The sequence below is a fragment of the Solea senegalensis genome, linkage group LG6, assembly GCF_019176455.1.
Source record: "Solea senegalensis isolate Sse05_10M linkage group LG6, IFAPA_SoseM_1, whole genome shotgun sequence".
Taxonomy (NCBI): domain Eukaryota; kingdom Metazoa; phylum Chordata; class Actinopteri; order Pleuronectiformes; family Soleidae; genus Solea; species Solea senegalensis.
The window spans coordinates 3,528,372-3,547,800 of record NC_058026.1 but is presented as its reverse complement, the minus strand read 5'-3'; the positions used below and the strand labels follow the sequence as shown (position 1 = coordinate 3,547,800).

At 41.4% G+C, this 19,429-nt stretch overlaps 2 protein-coding genes across 2 annotated transcripts in view; one reads left to right on the top strand and one right to left on the bottom strand.

Annotated features, from left to right (window-relative positions):
* pvalb7 (parvalbumin 7) overlaps window positions 1–10,777 on the bottom strand; it is a 30,152-nt gene extending 19,375 nt beyond the window's left edge. Inside the window, exon 1 of the mRNA XM_044028415.1 lies at window positions 10,663–10,777. The gene's annotated coding sequence lies outside the window, so the exon portion shown is untranslated. The remainder of the gene's footprint in view (window positions 1–10,662) is intronic.
* ncf4 (neutrophil cytosolic factor 4) overlaps window positions 1–19,134 on the top strand; it is a 30,168-nt gene extending 11,034 nt beyond the window's left edge. Inside the window, exons 6-10 of the mRNA XM_044028414.1 lie at window positions 1,298–1,346; window positions 10,776–10,874; window positions 14,541–14,692; window positions 15,847–15,912; window positions 18,346–19,134. Coding sequence (XP_043884349.1) covers window positions 1,298–1,346; window positions 10,776–10,874; window positions 14,541–14,692; window positions 15,847–15,912; window positions 18,346–18,553 — 574 coding nt within the window. The 3' untranslated portion in view covers window positions 18,554–19,134. The remainder of the gene's footprint in view (window positions 1–1,297; window positions 1,347–10,775; window positions 10,875–14,540; window positions 14,693–15,846; window positions 15,913–18,345) is intronic.
* The last annotated feature ends 295 nt before the right edge of the window (window positions 19,135–19,429 follow it).

Genomic DNA, 19,429 nt, shown 5'->3' with positions numbered 1-19,429 from the left:
CTTATTATTTATAAGTAGCTCAAAAAAACATCTAATTTCCATAGATTTAATTATGTCTTCCTACCAGATGAGCATGAAAATGAGCACATTATGACCTGAGGCAATCTCTCCATGTATCTCTATAATACGCCATTACAAACTCTCTGTTAATTGTATGGTTTCTTTGTTGCGTAGGCAGGTGTTTCCAATGCTCTTTTTCTTTTTCTTTCTGCTCTGGAAGTAGTCAAAGTCTTCCAAACCTCCATCTAGAGTGTCCAAATAACAGTGTACACCAGCCCTTGACCTGACAGGGATTTGAACTTGCAACCCTCTGGTTACTAGCCCAATTTCCTTCTGTTTGTCCATGGGCTGCCCCAAAGGGATAAACATTAATAAAGTTATAGTGAGCCTGTAAAGTTGCTTTAACACAGATATTTATATTGATTGTTGACATTATCTGTTTAATGGATCATTATGATGAAAACTGAGGACTCTCCGTCACATTCTAAAATGAGGAAGAATTGGAGGCCGACCATACATTCATTTAGCTTTGAGGAAAAATCCATAGATACTATGGTTTACTTCCTCTTTCATTACACCCGTTATCCCCCCCATGTCCATGTGGTCAGGTTACACTTGCAGGAGATTGGGTAAACAGCAGACTCTCTCAAGAGGAAATGATGCAAAGGTAGTCTGTTATCACTTCCTCACGGCAGACATTCAAAGCACACAACACATGAACTCTGTCTCTGTTTTTCATACATACACAGATGACAAATGGGATTTCTTTGTTGCATCGACAGCTAGTGCAGGCAGGAATTCTGTGGGCATCATTGATCAATACTTCTTCTGCATCTCATTGTACAATCTTTACTGATTCCGTATAGCATCACAGGAGACTCTTGACCAATCACAGGGCAGTTTAAATATCATGTTGGCTCTTCCACAACAACTACTACATCCTGGTCCCTTCAGTGGAATCATTGCTACTCTAGCAGCAGCAACAGCTTCCTATGTTGTAAACAATAAAAAAAAGAGACGGCTCTACAAGAGCGTCGGACGGTAAATACAATAAAATGTGTCAATATTAGCAGAGAATTTCAAAGATAAGAGATTGCCTTGAGTCATGTGTTGAGTAAACAAGTGTGTCAATCTTTGCTCATCTGGTTTCGGGAGCGCAGGACAGAGAGTTGCCGTTCCAAAATAATAGTATTTTTCTAGCGATCCTTCCTACGGTTACTAATACTGTCGATCCTTTTAATGATTACATCTGCTGACGATATTTGTTGACTCATCTTGTGTTCGTTTTGTCTTGCAGGAAGACGGTCAAACCTAAGATGGACCTCTTCTCCTCCCCAAGGGCAGAGGTATGTGTAGTTGTAGTTGCTTTGGTAACGGTCTCCATGGACACCCAGTGAGAAACAACTTTTTAGTCAAACAACCACGCAGAACGCACTGCATCACCCCCAGAATCATATGATCCTGACACACACACACACGTTTGTGCAGCATTTGTAGTGAGGACACTCACTACATCATCTATAACCTCGTCTGTTAACCATCAACACGACATGCCTAACCCTAACCCTTACCCAACTAACCTAAACCCAATTGTAACCAAAAATGTCCTCACTTTCCCAAAATGTCCTCACTCTTTATGGTTTATACGCAGTCCTCACAAAGACACCCATACAAGAACACACACACACACACAACTGCATTACCTTCTCTCGACTGATGTGACAGACAGATCAATGAGGATGACTTTGAGTGTTTTTCACTTTTCCCCTCCTCCCGCTTGTTTGTGACTTTCGTTGACCTCATCAATAGTTCCTGCCTCGCTTGACTTCACTTTTTTAATTTCTTTATCCATCTCCTTTCACATTAGCCTGGTGTCTCTCTCTCTCCCTCTCTTCCTCCTGGCTTTCTCTTCTCTCCCCCCTCTCTCCCTCCCTTTAAATTTGACCTTGTGTCCTTTTCCTTACCCCGCCCTCTGCGCCTTTTCAAGGTTGTGACCGCGTCCCATCCCTCGCTCTCGTACACTTACATACTCATACACTCTACATATACAACATACTGTTACATCAAACAGACTACAAAGATATCAACATTTGGGCTTAAACTTTTCATCATAATGACCATTTCAGTGTAAATAGCGATGGGCGGTGATTTATAATACACAGGAACTAAGTTATTCCATATTTAAAACTCTGTAGAAAATAGCCTTTACCCAATTTCTACACATGGCACAACACGAACAGTATCTGTGTCCTTTACTGGCTTATTGCTGCTGTTTTTTACAACAGAGGATTAAATTACAGAGGAGTGGCTTCTTCTGTAATTTAATCCTCTGTCGTAACGTTGGGTAAGATTGTTTTGCAAGCGTCTATTTACTATTTGCATTCCAGGTGTAATATAAGCACGTCGGATGCATTTGCAAAAGAAGTTTCCCAACCCTGCACTATGAGAGAGACGCAGCATGCAGCACACACTGCACACTTTGCTGGTCTTTAATTGCCAAAGTAGCAGAAGCAACTCTATTTTACTCCGTCCTCCCTCTCTGCCTCCCCTCTCTCCCACACAGAAGTAAAACATGGGTGAGCTCTACACTACTAGACCTGCCAGCCTACTCAACATTTATTTTAGCTCCCTCCCTCCTTCTCTGTGGGCAAAAATAAAAGAAATACTCCTCTGTGTTGTTTGTGTGCGACCTGCTGTGTGTTTGCTCAGCACGGGGAAGTGGCTATTGAACTCCATCCAAACACTGATCAGCGGCGGCTCTGATCCTGATGGATGGTCAGGTGAGCGCGGGCATTTGTCACAGTGCAGCTGCTGCAGGCGTCCCTGTTTTTCGATACACTTCATTCCACTCCACTTAGCATTAGCTCAGGCTCAAAGTGTGATGGGTGGTTGTTGGCTTTGGCACTTTTGGGCTTCAAACAAGGTCAGCGCGGGGGGTCGAGCTTAGTTAGCATGCATGCGCTTTTTAATGATGCACAAGCTCGAGGGCAGGCTTTTTGGAGTTGAAAAAATTGGGTAGAGAAAGATGGAGGTTTACAAGAGGAGTGGGTAAAGATGAAGTAGTTTCAGTGGATCACAATCAGAAAAACATAATTATCAGGAATGAAACATCAAAGAATAATGACCGGTCGTGACGCCAACAGAAACACTTTGCTAACCAGCAGGTGGCGGTAATCTGTATTCATCATGGAAACAGGGAAACCAGAAGACCTATGCAGGGGTGGGAAGTGCATATTCAGCATCTTGTGTGGTCATCGTGCAGACGGTTGGACACATAATAGCACAGCGACCGGCCAACACACTGTTTTTATGTCCAAATGTGTGATTCAACATGCTGAATTGGCCCGAGTGCTGTCAGCAGTCCCCTGGACGATGCCAAATTCAAATTTAGATTCTCAGGTTTTAACAAAAAAAGCAATCCAGAGCTACCAAGATCCCACCCTTCTTCTGCAGCGTTCCAGTAGATACGATCAGGCTGCAGGCGTGTGGTACCAATACCTTGATTGAACAGTTTTGGAGTCATTGTGATGATTAAATGGCTTGTTGAGGGGAGATTGGAGGCTGTCTGCACTCCCTCTAGAGTTGTTTTGTGGCCAGCCTTGCAAGATCAGGGGTCCCGACTAGGAGAATCAGGAGGTCTCGCTAAGTCTCGGCATTACATCACGGCATTACACACACACACACACACACCCTAGCGAGGTACCAGCTATAACATCAAGGCAGCGAGAGTGTGATTTTAGCCAGCGAAAAAGAAGCTGAGAAAAAAAGTTGTTGGAGGAAGCGAGAAAGAGGAAATTACACATGTCACACACGAGGAAACATCGGACTAGCTTTTTTGAAATGGTGAAAACAGATTATGACTGACATGGACAGGGCTCCATGACTTGTGTTCGCCGACTACACTGAAAATAAATGCACATAGTTAGGAGAGGGGAAAGCAGTACACAATGGAAGGATGTTTACAGTGGAGTCTTAGAAATACAGTATGTGCTCCATAGAAAAAAAGACTTGTATGAACTGTACTAATGCAATAACGATAGCTATACAGTTCAGCCTGTCACTTATGTTGAAACACGTTCTTCACATATTTCATCAATTTTGGCCAGCTTTTTCGTCTTTCCTGGGATAGGTTTGGCTGAGAAGGCTCCACCGCTTGGATCCGACCTTGTTTGGGGACGGAATGATGCATTTGTTGGCGCCATTTAGCCAAACAAGTGAAATGGTACAGGCCAGTCACAACGCTGTACGAGATAGGCTCTGAATTTTGCCACACGCAGCTTTAGTCTGCGTGTCTCTGTCACTACTAGATATACAAAGACTCTACCAATCTGTTGTGAAAGTGACATTTCATTTTACAACACCGATAATTATCTCTCACCTCTGCCCCTCAAAATACATTGTAATCCACAATCGCATGTAATCTGCTTCCAGGAGACAGGTGTGACAGCCATTAAACCTGCTTTACCTGTCAGTCATGAGGCCGCAGAAAGACACATTTAGTTGCTAGTAAAAAAAAAGAAAACTGCAGGATCTACTTATATTGCAGTTAGACACGTTAAGTTAAGTTTTTTTGGCCGCGAGAAACTTTTTCTGCCTGCCAAAGAAATAGGAAAAAGGGTACTTAACTTATGTTTTAGCTTAACTCCAAATAATTTACATTTGATTCAGTATTTGAAGGGATTGTTCCTGCTTTTCGAATTGCGGTCATGTGGTAGCGGGAGATCTTATCACGATATGCCTTTTGATATCAGTATATATCACGATATAAATTGTGTCAATATTTCTGTCACGCTTAAAGGTTTCTCTTACTCTGGCGTCACTGTTTCTCTCATTTTCATTGGCTTTCCGGGTTTGTCTATCAAAAACGTGGATGAAATGAGTTCTATCAAAGTTCTATCAAGTATATCTTCCGTTTCATATCAATTTAAGTAACATTGCAATACATATTGTTATTGTTTTATTGCCCAGCTCATCCTGCTGACAAACTAAACTAAGAACCAGTTTAAAAAAAATGATTTTAGCCACTTAACAAAAGGTGCATCTAATAAAATCTATGCCTCCTTAAATCTACAACATCTTATGTTTGCTGCTTTATCTCACCCTTAAAAGCTGTTACCAACTGGAACGCTTGTGTTGATTTACACAGGAGTTGCAGATCCTCAAAGGTTTAAGTTTGAAATCCTTTTATTTCTCAAATGACTCTAATGTATTAAACAATGCAACAATTGCCTAGAAACCCCTGTGTCCCTGCAAGCTAAAACTAAGCTAACAGTTATTATTTTCCAGTCTGAATTCATTAAACAGGTTTAGCTTTTGCACTTGGCTCGAATATGCACGTGAAATCCCTATGATTTTAAAATGGGTTTTGAAAGCAGAAGTGATCCGTGGGGCTATACATGTACTGCACATGAACAACTTCTGCAATCTGTGCTCATTCTTTTACACGTAAATGTACCATAATTCTTCTCTCCAGGCCTTCAAGGAAGTGGGCCAAGTCCTTAAAAAAACACTTTTATAAACGTCAGGAGAGAGGGGAAAAGACTCCATCCTAATCTTCTCTTCCCTGTTGCCTGATTAATGTGCTGAAGGTTTAACAAGCTCATTAAGGTGGGGTCAGAGTGAATCTAATTGTACTGGATGATTGCTCCTGTGGCTGCATTAACCCAAGGGTTGCATGGCTACATTTAGAGACCTGCTCCTGATAGGGCACTTGTGATACACCAACACCAGATGCCCTGGATAAACTGCAGAACATAGTGAGGGAGGATGTAACAGTCGGGTTGTTACAGTAGCTTTGTTGACGGCCAGATCACAGAAAAGGGAATTGAGGAAGCTGTTGCACTTCATTTCAAATATTGCGGAAGACGAATTTGTCGGTAAACTATCAGTGACTGCTTTGCATTGTGGTCTATTCACACTGCTGTGTGTAAAGCTGGTGTCTTCTATGTTTTCTATGCCAGATTCTGTCTCGCAAGATTGTGTAGTCATGCTTCAAAGTGAATCTGAATCATGGAATCAAGCTCCTTCTCTTTGTGTCATGGACACGTTTGTTCTGGTCCAGTCACAGGAAACCCAAAGCAACTACATCGAAGCAAGTGACATGGAAAGTTGAAATGTTTCAGAGATTTGTGAAACATTGTGTGACACACGTTTGGTGCAGCCTTTGCAGCAAGAAGACCCAGGTTTGCGACCCGGTCGGAACAAGGGCCTTGACCCCTCTAGAGTTTAGCGTTGGACACTAAGTATGTGGCCCTGTGACCCCGCCTATCGCCTAGAAGATGGATGGATTGTGCGACTTGACGTTGCAGAACAATCAGAGCTGAGGACCTCCCCCTTCTCTTGAAACGCAACACAACAGACAACAAAGGAGGACATCCAGCAGCTTGTTGTTTTGTCCTGCCCGGTTTGTGGCCGTTTGTCTCAACAAGACGTGAAGCTTTGCAAGAGAATAGACTTGTGGGCGTTGAAGAAACGCTAGTTTCAGTGGAGTGACTGTTGGTGGAAGAAGTCTAGCTCCTCTTGTACCATACTATTTTACTTTGGTACCCCAAGGGAAGGGTGCCCAAAATGGAACAGTTGGGGACGGGCATTTTGGTACTATTCCAAATGGAAACCACCCCCCAAAAACAAAAACGTACCATACTAAACTGAACTGTTCCACTCAGCTTTGGTAACACTTCAGTAACACCCCTTTTCTTATGTCAGTTATATCAACAACTTCATCAAATCGATCCATGAACAATGTGTGACGAAAAACTTAAACATAGAGTATCAGTTCAATTCCAAAAAAACCTTATTTCTCCCCAGGGGCGAATTCAAGGCACGTAGAGCCATTGTCAACAAACACAAGTCAGCTAAGTTCTGTCGTATACAGTACTAGAGCCGATTGGAGGTGTGACTAGTTACATTGAGACAACCGAAAACCTTTGCCAGAACATAGAAAGGTAAATGTCATCTGGTGATACCAACACCTCACACAAGACAACCCAGACTCCAGACTCTTTTCATGTGTCGGTCCACGCTGGTGGAATGACCTACCGAGCACTGCCAGAACGTGGGGCGTCCCTGTCTATCTTGAAGGCAGCCTGTGGCCAAGTGGATAGGGAACTTGGCTTGTAACTAGAGGGTTGCCGTTTCAAATCCCCACGTGGCCAAAAGGCCTGCGCAAGGTACCCAACCCCCATTGCTCCCCAGGCACTACTCAGTGTGGCAGCCCACTGCTACTAATTCTAGGATGGGTCAAATGCAGAGGAATTATTTCCCTAAGGGGATTAATAGAATTCAAATCTTTCAAGAAAGATGCTTTTGGAATCTTCTGTCCTAGCACTTACCTTACCCGCTCCTTCTGCACTTGGAACCACTAGCTTATTCGTCTTTTGTAAGTTGTTCAGTTGTTTAGCTAGTCAACACACACAAAAGTGTTGAGGAATAGATTATTAATGAATCATAAATTAGGCTTTAGAATGTAGTGACAGTGTCTGTCAAAGGACGACATATTGAAATTTTGCAGCTTTTGCTAACTCTGACATATTTACACGTGTATTGAACACTGATGTTCATTAAAGGTGACATCGAATGCTTGTATTGCACATGTATGTTAGTTATGGAGGTCTACTTACACATATTAACTTGTTTTCATGGTTAAAAACCTAATAGTCGCTGCAAACGAGCCGATCAAAATATCTCCTCACTGACGCTCTCGTCAGCCGCGCTGTTTCAGACCAAAACCACTCCCCCAGAACGTGGATTGTGTTGTGATTGGCCAGCCAACGAGAGCTTTCCCACTGTCCTGTGATTGGCCAGGTACCTGGAAGTGACGTAATAGATAGGCCAGCTCTCAGATACACAGCTCCCCCTCTGGCACGGTGGATGCTCTGCATCTCAGCAGCTACAACGAGAGTAGTTCTTCTTCTTCTGCGGTTGAATGTACGCAACCGGATGTGCCCGGACTAGTGCCCGCACCAGGAGGCGCTACGGTGGTGAGAGGAGTGGTGAGGATTTCTGATGACGACATCAAATTAAGGAAGTGCCGATCCGCTTCGCAGAGCCCAGGAAAACAATACAACACTATTTTCTCAGCAGTGGCTGAACTGTTTGTTCTGAAACTTTAGGGTTTCATAAACGAGGTAATGACGCAGATACACACACAAACGCAGCGTTAATTGGAGCTTCCGGTCTATGTGGGCTTTAACATGCTCTTCTCTCCTCCAAAGTAATTACTACATTGCAATGTATTAATGAATTAATTACACCTTTAACATTATTATCAGTTGAAATAGGCAATGATTCACAGTCTCATTCTAGCTTAGCAGAGGTCTCATGGCCAGATTAATTAAATCCTGTTAGTCTGTTCTCCCCTCACATCAATCAGTTGACTAATGAGAACTTTGTTCAGATCAGTCACTAAATCTAGTTAGCGACGGTTAATAAAAAACGGGTCATTGGATCAACTCAAAGTGATGTTTGCAAGAACCTGTGACGACAATTGTCCTGAATATAGATTTTGTAGTAGTCAAATTGTTAAGTTTTTTAGGCTGGAACTGGTTGAATCAAGTCAAGTCAAGTGTCATTCTGCACATTTTATCACTTCTGGCTCTGTTTAACACACAAATGAGCATTTTTTGCTGTTATTAGTTGTTAAATGGCCCAGTGATGCACATCCCGGGTACAATCTGATCCCTCTTCACCCCTATGCACTATTTCACTTATCTCAATGTGAAATTATTCTTTTTGCTTTGCTTTGCTAACCTGCAAAAAGAAGAGTAGTCAGCTAAAAAATACCCATGAGCAGATTTCCTCAATTTACCCGCCACATACTGTCTGTCCACAGTGAACTGTCTTACCTGCAGAACTGACTTTAACAAATCCACTACAAGTTTGAGTCGAGACAGAGGCAAAAAAAAGGGAGAACAAATGTAATGAATCAGAGAATCAGACAAACGGAGAAGGACAAGGAATGGGAGAAAGAGGTAGAAAGATGATGTAATGAGATAGAGAGGGAGAGATGGAAGGAGGGATTGCTTTGTCACATCGTATTTGTTGTTTGTGTCGCAGGTCGTGGCTAATCATCTCCAGCATATTCTCACATCATCTGTAAATTACAGCCAGCGTTTGTGTCATCTCCATAATAAAATAAAACATCTGGAATAATTCAGTCCAAATAGAGCAGCCATATGTGTGTGTATGTGTATTTATATCTTAGTGAGGTCCAAAAAAATCTTTGTGGGGACATTTTGTCTGGGCCTTTTCATGTTGAAGACCTGGTTTTGGGGTTAGGGTTTAGGTTTGGCACTTACTTGTGATGGTTAAGATTAGGGTAAGGTGCCAGTCAATGATGTGTCCTCACTAAGATATAAAAACAAGTTTTGTATGTGTGTGTGTCCAAAGAAAATGAGACAGAGACTTGTGGCAGTGTAATGAAGCTGGGGAGTGAGGGAGCTGGCTGGATTAACAATCCACTGAGATTACCCTGACCCTGATGGCACACACACACACACACTGCATTGTCCATTAATTTGGACAGCCCAGTCAAAGTGTTATCTCCAACAATAAACATAACCAGTTCATATCTAACCTTAAACTAACCACAATTCAAATATTGGCCCTTAGATGTCCTGAGTTCCTCAGAAATTGGGTTATGCCTCAATAGGACCAGGTTTTGGTCTCCATGAGGACTATACTGGTCCTGACAAGGTCAGTGTTTATGACAGAAAAGTACATCAAATACACACACACACACACACACACACACAAACAGAGAGAGAACCAAGTGTCTTTACTCAACTCACTGGCGATGGTCGCTCAGTGGTAGAGTGAGTCTTCATTAAGAGGAAGGTTATGGGTTTGATTCCCGAGTCTACACATTATGGCTGTGTGTGTGTCTGCGTGTGAACGGGTGTGAAAGACGTGTGATAGAAAATGCACCACACAAAGATGAGTTGCATGAATGTGTGAATGGGTGAATGGCAAAACTAGTGTAAAGCAGCTTCAATACAGACCATTTACTCAGCCAGTCACTCACTCTGAAGTGAGCAGTGATCGCTCAGCACTTTTCTCTCCTTCTTTTTCTCCCTCTCTTCAACACCTCCCTCCCACTGCTTTAACTCTGCTCCTTCTTCCTTTAGAGGGTGTGATACAATGTCCCCTCTTCCAGTTTCTTTCTTTCTTTCTTTCTTTGCATGTATTCCAGTGGAGCATCTCCTTAGGTTTTATCACCTTTGTCAGTAAACTGTCCATTTTTTTTTACTTCTTTCTCTTTAGAAACAACATCAGAAAACTGCATTGCTTCTTGTCCTCCTCTCTCTTGCACACGCACACACGCGTGTTTACACACAGCTTCTTACATGTGAGGAATTTTCCTTCTCATTAATTGTTATTTTGACGAGAAAAAATAAGAACTAGACTTTAGTGTCCATGTCTTTCAATAACGTCAAATCAATGATAATAATGACAACGATCATCTCTAATATCTCCAATACCCAAATACCCAGTACACAAACACACGGAACAGCTTTATGAGTAAACATGTGATCCCTTCCTTCCTTTCACTCACATCTCTTCTAACTTCTTTACTTTTTTACTTTACTATCCCTTCGTCTTTCTCTGTCTCACACACGTGCTCACATGTTTTCCTCTGGGGGTCAAAAGTGTGTGAAGTCTTACCTGTCCGCTCTCACCGTCTCTTCTCTCTTTGAGTGGATTGTTTCCGTCTCTCTTCCCTCTCTCCTCTCACTGACGTGTGTGTGTTTTTGTGTGTGTGTGTGTGTGTCTCCCAGGCGATGTTTGACTTTCGTGGCAATGGCAAGGCAGAGTTGAACCTGAAGAGGGGAGAGGTGATCTTTCTGCTGCGACGAGTCAACACTGACTGGCTGGAGGTAAGAACGGAGAGAGAGAGAGAGAGAGAGAGAGGGATGGCAAGGAGGGAGGGATGGAGAGAGAGAGAGAAAGGTGAAGAAGATGAGAGGGAAATGGTAGTAGAGTGGAAGGCAGTGAAAGATGGATTGGAAAGTGAGAGGGAGGGATGGGAGAGATACTGAAGAGGTGGAGGGGGAGTAGAGACATGAGAGAATAAGAGAGAAAAAAATGGAAAGCAAAAAGGAGAGGGAGGCTTCTATATCAGGACTGTGGAGGGGAGGAATGGCAAACAAAAGTGAGGAGGAAGGATGAGAGTGGTGGTGGAGGAGACGACAGGGATACTGAAGCAAGGGATTACAGTGGAGGGAGGCAGAGTGAGATAAAGAGGAGGGAAAGGAGAAGAGAGGGAAACAGAAATACTGTTTATCTCGTTGTCAAAATGACGGTCAAAAATATATGGATATGTGACTTAAAGACCATGTGACTGAGTTTGTTACATCCACGTGTCCCCAGGAGACTTAACCAACTGTTATTGTGCAGCCAAAAAAAGGAGTCGCAGCGGGTTTATTTTACTGCATAACGCAAATTAAATCAGTGCCAGTGCAAACAGTAACATGCGGTATTTCAGTTGCCAAAAAGTGATCCTGGACTCCGTCCTTTGTGGTTGAGCGGATATTTTGATTCAACATCACTTGGATTCATTGGGTATGACATATTATAAACATTATAGGTCAATAAGCCCATTTGACCTGTTAAAATACCTGTAAAGGGCCAGTGCAAACAGTAACATGCAGTATTTCAGTTGCCAAAAAGTGATCCTGGACTCCGTCCTTTGTGGTTGAGGGGATATTTTGATTCAAGATCACTTAGATTCATTGGGTATGACATATTTGAAACATTATAGGCCACTTAGCCCATTTGACCTGTTGAAATACTGGTAAAGGGCCAGTGCAAACAATAACATGCAGTATTTCAGTGATTTGGGCTCCTATTTAGATTCAGTCCCCAATCTCCCCACAACAAGACATTTAACCACCACAATGACACTGAAGCTGTTAAATTTGGGTACAAATCCTGCATAGTTCCACATTAAATGTGATTCTTACTAATGGGTACTTTTAGAACAAGACTTTTCCAGCATATGTGTGCACATGCAAGGGTAACATCTTTATTTATTCAGTTATTTGACATGGATGAGGCATAGCTATAAGCATTTTTTGTAAATATGCCAAAGATAGCCAAAAAAGCTAGTTTGAATCAATAAAGTTTCCCTAAAAAAAAGTTCAAAAAACAGAATTGCTGGAGTTGAGCCACAAGCAGAGGTTCGTATTAAAAAACTGTGTCATTCCCACATATGGTATCAGACTAGTACAGTGATCACAAATGACTGTCACTGGTGTGATTGGAGGTGTCCTACTCTACTTTCCTTTACAGGAACAATTACTTAATGAGGAAAATGTCCCAAATTACACACTGCACAAGTGTCACGTGTCGCCGCTCTCCAAAAATGGGATGTGGGACATTTTAATTAGCTGCTCGAAACATGAAGAAGCAACACGGGAACATTTGTGCCAGCAAACAGTTGTAGTAGAAAGGTCAGTAAATGTGTTTAATAAAGAAATATGCGAGGTGTTGAGCTGGAGTGTGAGAGAGAAGCCGGGAGTGGGTGAGTGCACGAGAGAGAGAAAGATATGAGGTGGATGCTGAGATGGTGGGAGAGAGGGAGAGCGAGAATCAATGCTGGGAGAGGAGGAGGAGGAGGGGGAGGAGGAGGAGGAGGATGCACTTATCCTGGCTTTCTAGATAGAGATCCTAGAAATCGTCACGGAGAAGACTGATCGTCTATTTAATTCTTATGCAACTCTGCAAATGCTAACTTTGCATCCACCCAAGTAATTTTTATTTTGTGATTTTTAGAGTGGGTGAGGTTAATGCAACACTTAAAAAACTTTGTGGAAAGTACAATGCGTTCAATGTAGTCAGTAAGTGGAATGGCTGTGGGTGTGAAGCGTGACAAGTTCGACCGGCAGACTGGTGCATCAGGGTAGATGTTTCAAAATGCACCGACTCAGTGTCAAGATTCCCAGAAAAAAGAGAAACTTTGACCAGTGGCAGCTGCAGACATCAGTGATGCTGCTCAGTGCAGCATCCTCAATAAACAGTGATTGAAAGGTTTGTAAATGTAAATAATGGTTTAAAAATAAAGCAATATTCTCTTCGTACAGTATATATATAGGTATACAGTATGTACGTTAGGAAAAAGTGGCTGTGTCCATCGCCACATTTGCGATGGATGTGAATTGCACACAGAAAGAATTCGCATTTGGTGTGAGTGCTGCCTCACACTCAGAGCCACGTGGGATTGGCTCCAGTCAGCGACGGATGGATGGATATTAACAATGCTGAATTAACTGCAACAAACTTGATTCATGGGATTTGATGTTTTCCTGTCGGTCTGCAGTAAAAATGTAATTAATTTACATCAGCGAAAGTGAAGTATCACCACCAGAAACTTAATACCAGGGTATCATGGCCTCAGTCGCATCAGTGAGCCCATATTTTATAGATGAGCAACTCTAAATTGCCTTAGATCTGCATGGGGTCACTGTGTTTAAAAATATTTTCATATTCCAGTGCAGTCATTGATTCCAGAGTCTGATTAACGGGGCTGTGACGAAAGTAAAAAATAAGCTTATTTATATATCTTTGAAATATAAGTTTATTTTATTTATTATTTTTTAAAAGTGGTTATGCTGTTTTCCCCCACAAAATAAGTAGCTATACTGTGTGTTTTCCTGGTGTCCTTTTGGCTTTGGGTCAAGTACAGATAACCGGAAATAACAGATATTTTCCCCAATCAAATAATGCCAAATTTTTAGTCATAAGTATTATTATTTTAGAACATGGAGGGATAGTGACCAGCACTGTTGCGTAATAGCAAAAAAGACCTGCTCTGATTGAGGGTTCTCCAGTTTCAGGTTAACTGGACACTCTAAACTGACTGGGTTCTCCATTTAGAGAACGTTCTCGAAAGGTTCCCAGAATGTTCTCTAAAGGTTGTGACAAAAGTGGTTACGAGAACATTCTGGGAAACTTTAGTGAACGTTCTCTAAAGTTCTCCAAATGTGCAACCAAAAACTAACGCTAGGGGAACGTTAGGAACACTTTCCGTGTTAACCACAGGAGAACCTGGGGGGAACCTTCAAGGAACGTTCCCGCAACCAAAAGGTAACGTTCTGGGAACCAAAAATTGTTAGCTGGGTAACTCCTTTATTAAACCTAAAGCGAGTGATGCCTCTTGAGTGACAACGTGATGATTCTAACATTTCAATTTCATATGTCCTACAAGATCTCCAGGCTGATACGAGGTTCTCATTATAAGAGGAAACTGTTGACTGAAAGCTTGTTTTTGTTCAGACCGAACACACCCAGACACCTGGAGTATAGTAAAAAAAAAGGGCTGTATGATTGTGATGTGTGCTTGTAAAATCAGCAGCATATTAAAAATCAGATCATTAGTGTTGAAAATGTGTCTCCAGATGCACATCCATGCTCCTCTGAACGGTTTCTTTCCTGTAAATCTTCGTCTCATCGTCAATACCTGATCTCACTCTGGGACTCTATAGTAAGCCGTTCATTCTCTTTCCTCATCAAACTTCATCTCTTCTGTTTCCCTTTATCTGCAGGGCACAGCGAACAACCAGACGGGTATTTTCCCACAGTCCTTTGTGAAGATCATAAAGCCCCTCCCAGAGAGTGATTCAGAGGGTGAAGGTGGAGCTCTCACTTACAGCTGCTTGCGCTGCCTCTTGCTCACTCCCTCTGGAGTCGACACCAGGTACGGTATACTTTATATCTAGTGCATATGTTTGTGCAGATATAAGTCAGTACTTATCTGTGTTTTGGTATTATTTAGATGTTTCTTTTGTGGCAAATCAGTTTATCTGTTTACTAAAATACTGTTAGGGTAAAAAATAGTCTAAAAAAAGTCTACCCTTTTTTTTTTTACACAGCAGTATTGCAGTGCTGCTAATTTGAGAACAGTTATTTTAATGAACTGTCTGAATAGAATCACGTCACTGATGATGACCTTGTCTTCCTCACTCATTAGGAGAACATATTTTTATCTGTATTTAACTAGGCAAAGAGAAGATTTCTGTGGTTTGTGACAAATTTTAAGACATGAGTGGAATGGGTGAGGTCCTGCTAGGAACGTTAGATCCTCAGCAACACCATAGCTGTGTTCAAGTGGAACAGTTTGGTTTGGTGTTTCCATTAGGAATAGAACCAAAATAACCCCATACCATTCCTTGGTATAGTGCCATTTTTTGGCACTCTTCCCTGGGGGTACCAGAGTAACATGGTCAGGGTGGAGCTAGACCGGCTCCACTCATGACAGTCAGCTGATCGGGCGACAGAAATATCCCATAGACGTCTCGGCAATTGTTTGTTGTTGTCGTGTTGTCATTAGGACGCGACGTACTCGCTCAAGCTGCGTATCTTGCTGATGCGGCCATCGGGCACAGCCCACACCCCGCCTACCATGAAAAGTTACTGTTCTCACTGGAAACCCGGGGCTGTACCATTCCAAACACTACTGTACTGTACCAAACCATACCGTACCATGATGGAAACATAGCATATTTTTGAGGTAAGCTGTTGCAAAGCCTAAACACAGGTCTATAGTCAACAGGTCAGAGGAAATCAACGCTTCAATTGTTTGAATGTAGTGGACGTTTGTTTAAAAGTTACACACTACAGCTTTAAAATGTGTTTTTATTTAAACATGGTGACTCAGAGTACAATAAAATACCAACTTCTTTGGCTTTGTATATCTGGTGCAGATTTTGCACCCCGATTAATATTTTTTTTTTGGGTGAATCTTGTAGTTACATAATAACCTTTAAACAACTAGAAAACGTCTAATTATTCTGGTGTTTTTTTTGTGTAAACTTCTTTGAAGAGATCACTAAAGTCTGTGTTCGTCCTTAGAGATGTGTGCGTACAAGAGGACATCACCATCCAGCCGACATACAACGACCTACTGTGTCATATGAGGTAGGTGTACTTATTCTGCTTTTTATTATCCAATTAATGTTATTATTTGCATATAATTTCCTGTTCCATGTTCATTTTAACATTAATTAGGTAGAGGTTTTAAAATAAGCCCACTGGGCTTGATGCCTGCCCCTGCACTGTTTTTTTTTATCATTTATCATGTCATTAAATATATTTTTAAACTGTGGAAATTGTTAATAAAATATCTAAACATATTTGGCTTGGGTTCCATCTTATCCTGAACATAGAGAGCAATGGTTTGGATGTAATTCTGTCAAATGGGGATACCACAAGGTTCAGTTCTGGGCCCCTTCATTTTTGAGTTTATATATTAATGATTTCGCTTTCGCCTAATGAGACAATATATACCACTAAAGGCAGCACAACAGTTCACCCATTCATTTTCCCATTAATCATTTTACAAATAGGATAACACAACATTTAAAATTGCTGTCAACCGGTACAATGGTTATATCCAATGGTAAAGGATAAAGTAAACATCTTATAATATAATAAATAATAATAACATGCTAAAAATATGGAATTGATGGATTAGGACATTATCTTATGTTTTCATATTGTATGTATTTTCATATGGGAAAACAATGTGTTAATGGTTTTCCTTTAGTTGTGGAGAGAGAACATTATTGTACGTAGCCACACATTAGCTGGCATAATTTGATGAAAGGTTGTTGTAAAGTCAGTGGCAATTATTTTATTTTTGCAAGAAAAACATCTCATTTGTACCTCACAACTGACACAAGGAGTCTTTTCTTTACTTTCTCGTTCTGGCTCTTGGTGCCACGGATGCAAGTCATGAGAAAAAACGACTAATTGCTGACTGCTAATCTTTAACCTCCGCTTTGTGAAGCATTTGTGAAGTGGCTGACCTGTTTTTATCAAAGCATTTTAAGAAATTAGACGTCAAATCTCGAACACAGGCGCTTGGTGACCTTTGTGCGTTCATATTTTCTGCTTGAACCTGCAGAATTCTATAAGAAACAAGGCTGATGTGCACCACAAATCATGAAAATTGCCAATCATCCCTGCTCGTCAAATTGGTTCTTGTGGGACCTCCCAACTCCCCTCACCTCTCTTTCCCTCTGCGCCACCATCACCACATACAAATGGTCATTACGTTATTACGTTACCATCTTTTTCTCTCTCTCTCTGTCTCTCGCTCATTCCCCGTCTGCCTTTAATCTCTCATTATCTGGTAATTTAGATAGGTGAGCTGTGATGATTCGTCCTCCCCATTCATAATCAGTTCATTTCCGCCCGCTTATCTGCTCATTATTGTTTTCAGGCCTGTTGTTCTCTGGAGTAGGATGGATGAGACCCTGAACCTGGAGTTTTTAATATGGCTTAGTACCGTGAAGTGAAGGGGAGGAGGACGAGAGAGGGGGTGGAGCTACGAGAAGATAACGAGCAGGATTACATTGTAAAAAAGAACTAGAATTAGAAAAAGAGAGAATAACGGATACAAATTGATGTAATAAATTGTGGGATCATCCCATCCCAACTTCTGATTATTAGTGGTTTAACTGCTTTTTTTCTAAGAGATTTAAAAACTTCTCACTGAGCGTATCACAGACGACACGTTTGCAAAAGCACATTTTTCTGTCGGAAAAATTACTCACACTCGTTATGTTGACATAACATATAATCCAAATTCTACTTAATCCCATTACTTGAAGTTGGATTCACAATCTTAAATAATGGGTTTGGGACTCAAATTACTATTTTATCTTTAAATCCAAGTGAGTCCAAACTGGCTTAGACACTCTGTGCATGTCATATTACAGGAAACCAACGGACTGTTCCTTTATTTTTGTGCACACGGTGTGTAATTGTTCATTTTTATTCAACCTTTATTTATGCGAGGTTTTCACTGACTGTTCATCAGGCAGCGAAAAGTGATGTGCCAGGATTTTACCGCCACTAAAAAAAAAAACATGTTGATTTCGATTCATCTGTGTTCCGTCCTTGTCCTGTCATTGCCCCGGGGGCAGGAAGTGGCTAAATATTCCTGTGGTTGTCCTTCATCGGAGGTAATGCTTCATCATCGTCCTGTGCCTCCGGGCAGCCATTAGAGAAACTCACAAACTGACTCTGTTTTTAAATCTCTAAGTTGTTTAATTTATTCTATCATATGATGAAGACTGACATTGTGACACAGTTGTCGAGCTCCCTGCCTGCGTCTCACTTGCTGTGAGACGTTTTAGGAGTCATTAATTTCACTGGGGTGGGACTATGATGAGGGCGTTTCTATTAATGTTGTAAAAAAAAGGTGTTCAAGTTTATTCTCATAGAGCAGTCTAAAATAACTTTTTTTAAAAACCTATTTTGTTATTATTCACATATCAGGTGGAGATTAAAAGTGCAACCGCAGCAGAATATAATAACAATTCTCTGTCTCCCTGTCCCTCACAGACAGGTTTTCCAGGAGGACGACATTGCTCTGAACTACCGCGACCCCGAGGGCGACCTGATCCGCATCCTCGATGACGAGGACGTCCAGCTGATGGTCAACGAGAGCCGACGTCGCAACGGCAGAGTCAAGAGACCCGTCAATCAATTTCCATGGGAAGTGCACGTGACCAGGGCGTCCGATCTCTCTGTTTACAACACCGAGGGCTGAGAAACACGCGCAGTTTAATGTCATGGAAGAAGTATTTAGTTTTCCTTTATATGGAGATATTGCACTGTTGGAGTTAATGGTTGCCACATTTCAGATTTTACCACAACTACATTTGGTCTGTTTTTCTTTTTTACCTCTTTATGTGCTTTTGGAAGCTGTACAGATAATGGTAACTTTTTAAATAGTCAATGAAGAGGTGTGCTGACTCCTGAAGTTACGACTACACTTACACTATTCTCGGTACATAAGTATGAAAACAATGTCAACTTCTCAAAGCTCATCACTATATTTCTCCTTTATCCGAGTTCCTTCAATGTTAAGTATTTCAGTGTGGTCGTATTTTGCACTGTAACACATGTTATCACTGCATTGCCCTTTGCCACACAAGTACACACAAAAGCCTTATTTTAAGGCTACAAAAACCATGGGTTATACACTCATGCAAACATACTTATATGTTTCAATTTTTACCAATACACCCGCCTAAATGTTACACAGAGGATTTATAACATTAATGTATGTTTGTTCCAGTCCTTTAAATGTGAGGATTAATTAAAGGAGAGTAACACAAAATACAAAAATGAGTCCTTTCGTGCTTCTTTGGAGTGGCAGGAATTTAATTGCCAGTTAGGCGATAGATCAAAGTTATTTTTAGACCACAACAACCTTTTCTTTTGTAACAGTATCCTAAACTACAGATGGAATCCCTTGACACATATTGGTGTAAATGGTGTTTTGTTCAGGTGTTGATAGATTTATCCTGTGAAGCCCAGCACACTTCTGACCTGGCACCTGCGTGCTAACAGGTCACTATACTACTCCATCAATATATCCAATATTATATTTTTTATTAATGTAATGAGTAACCTAAGGCAT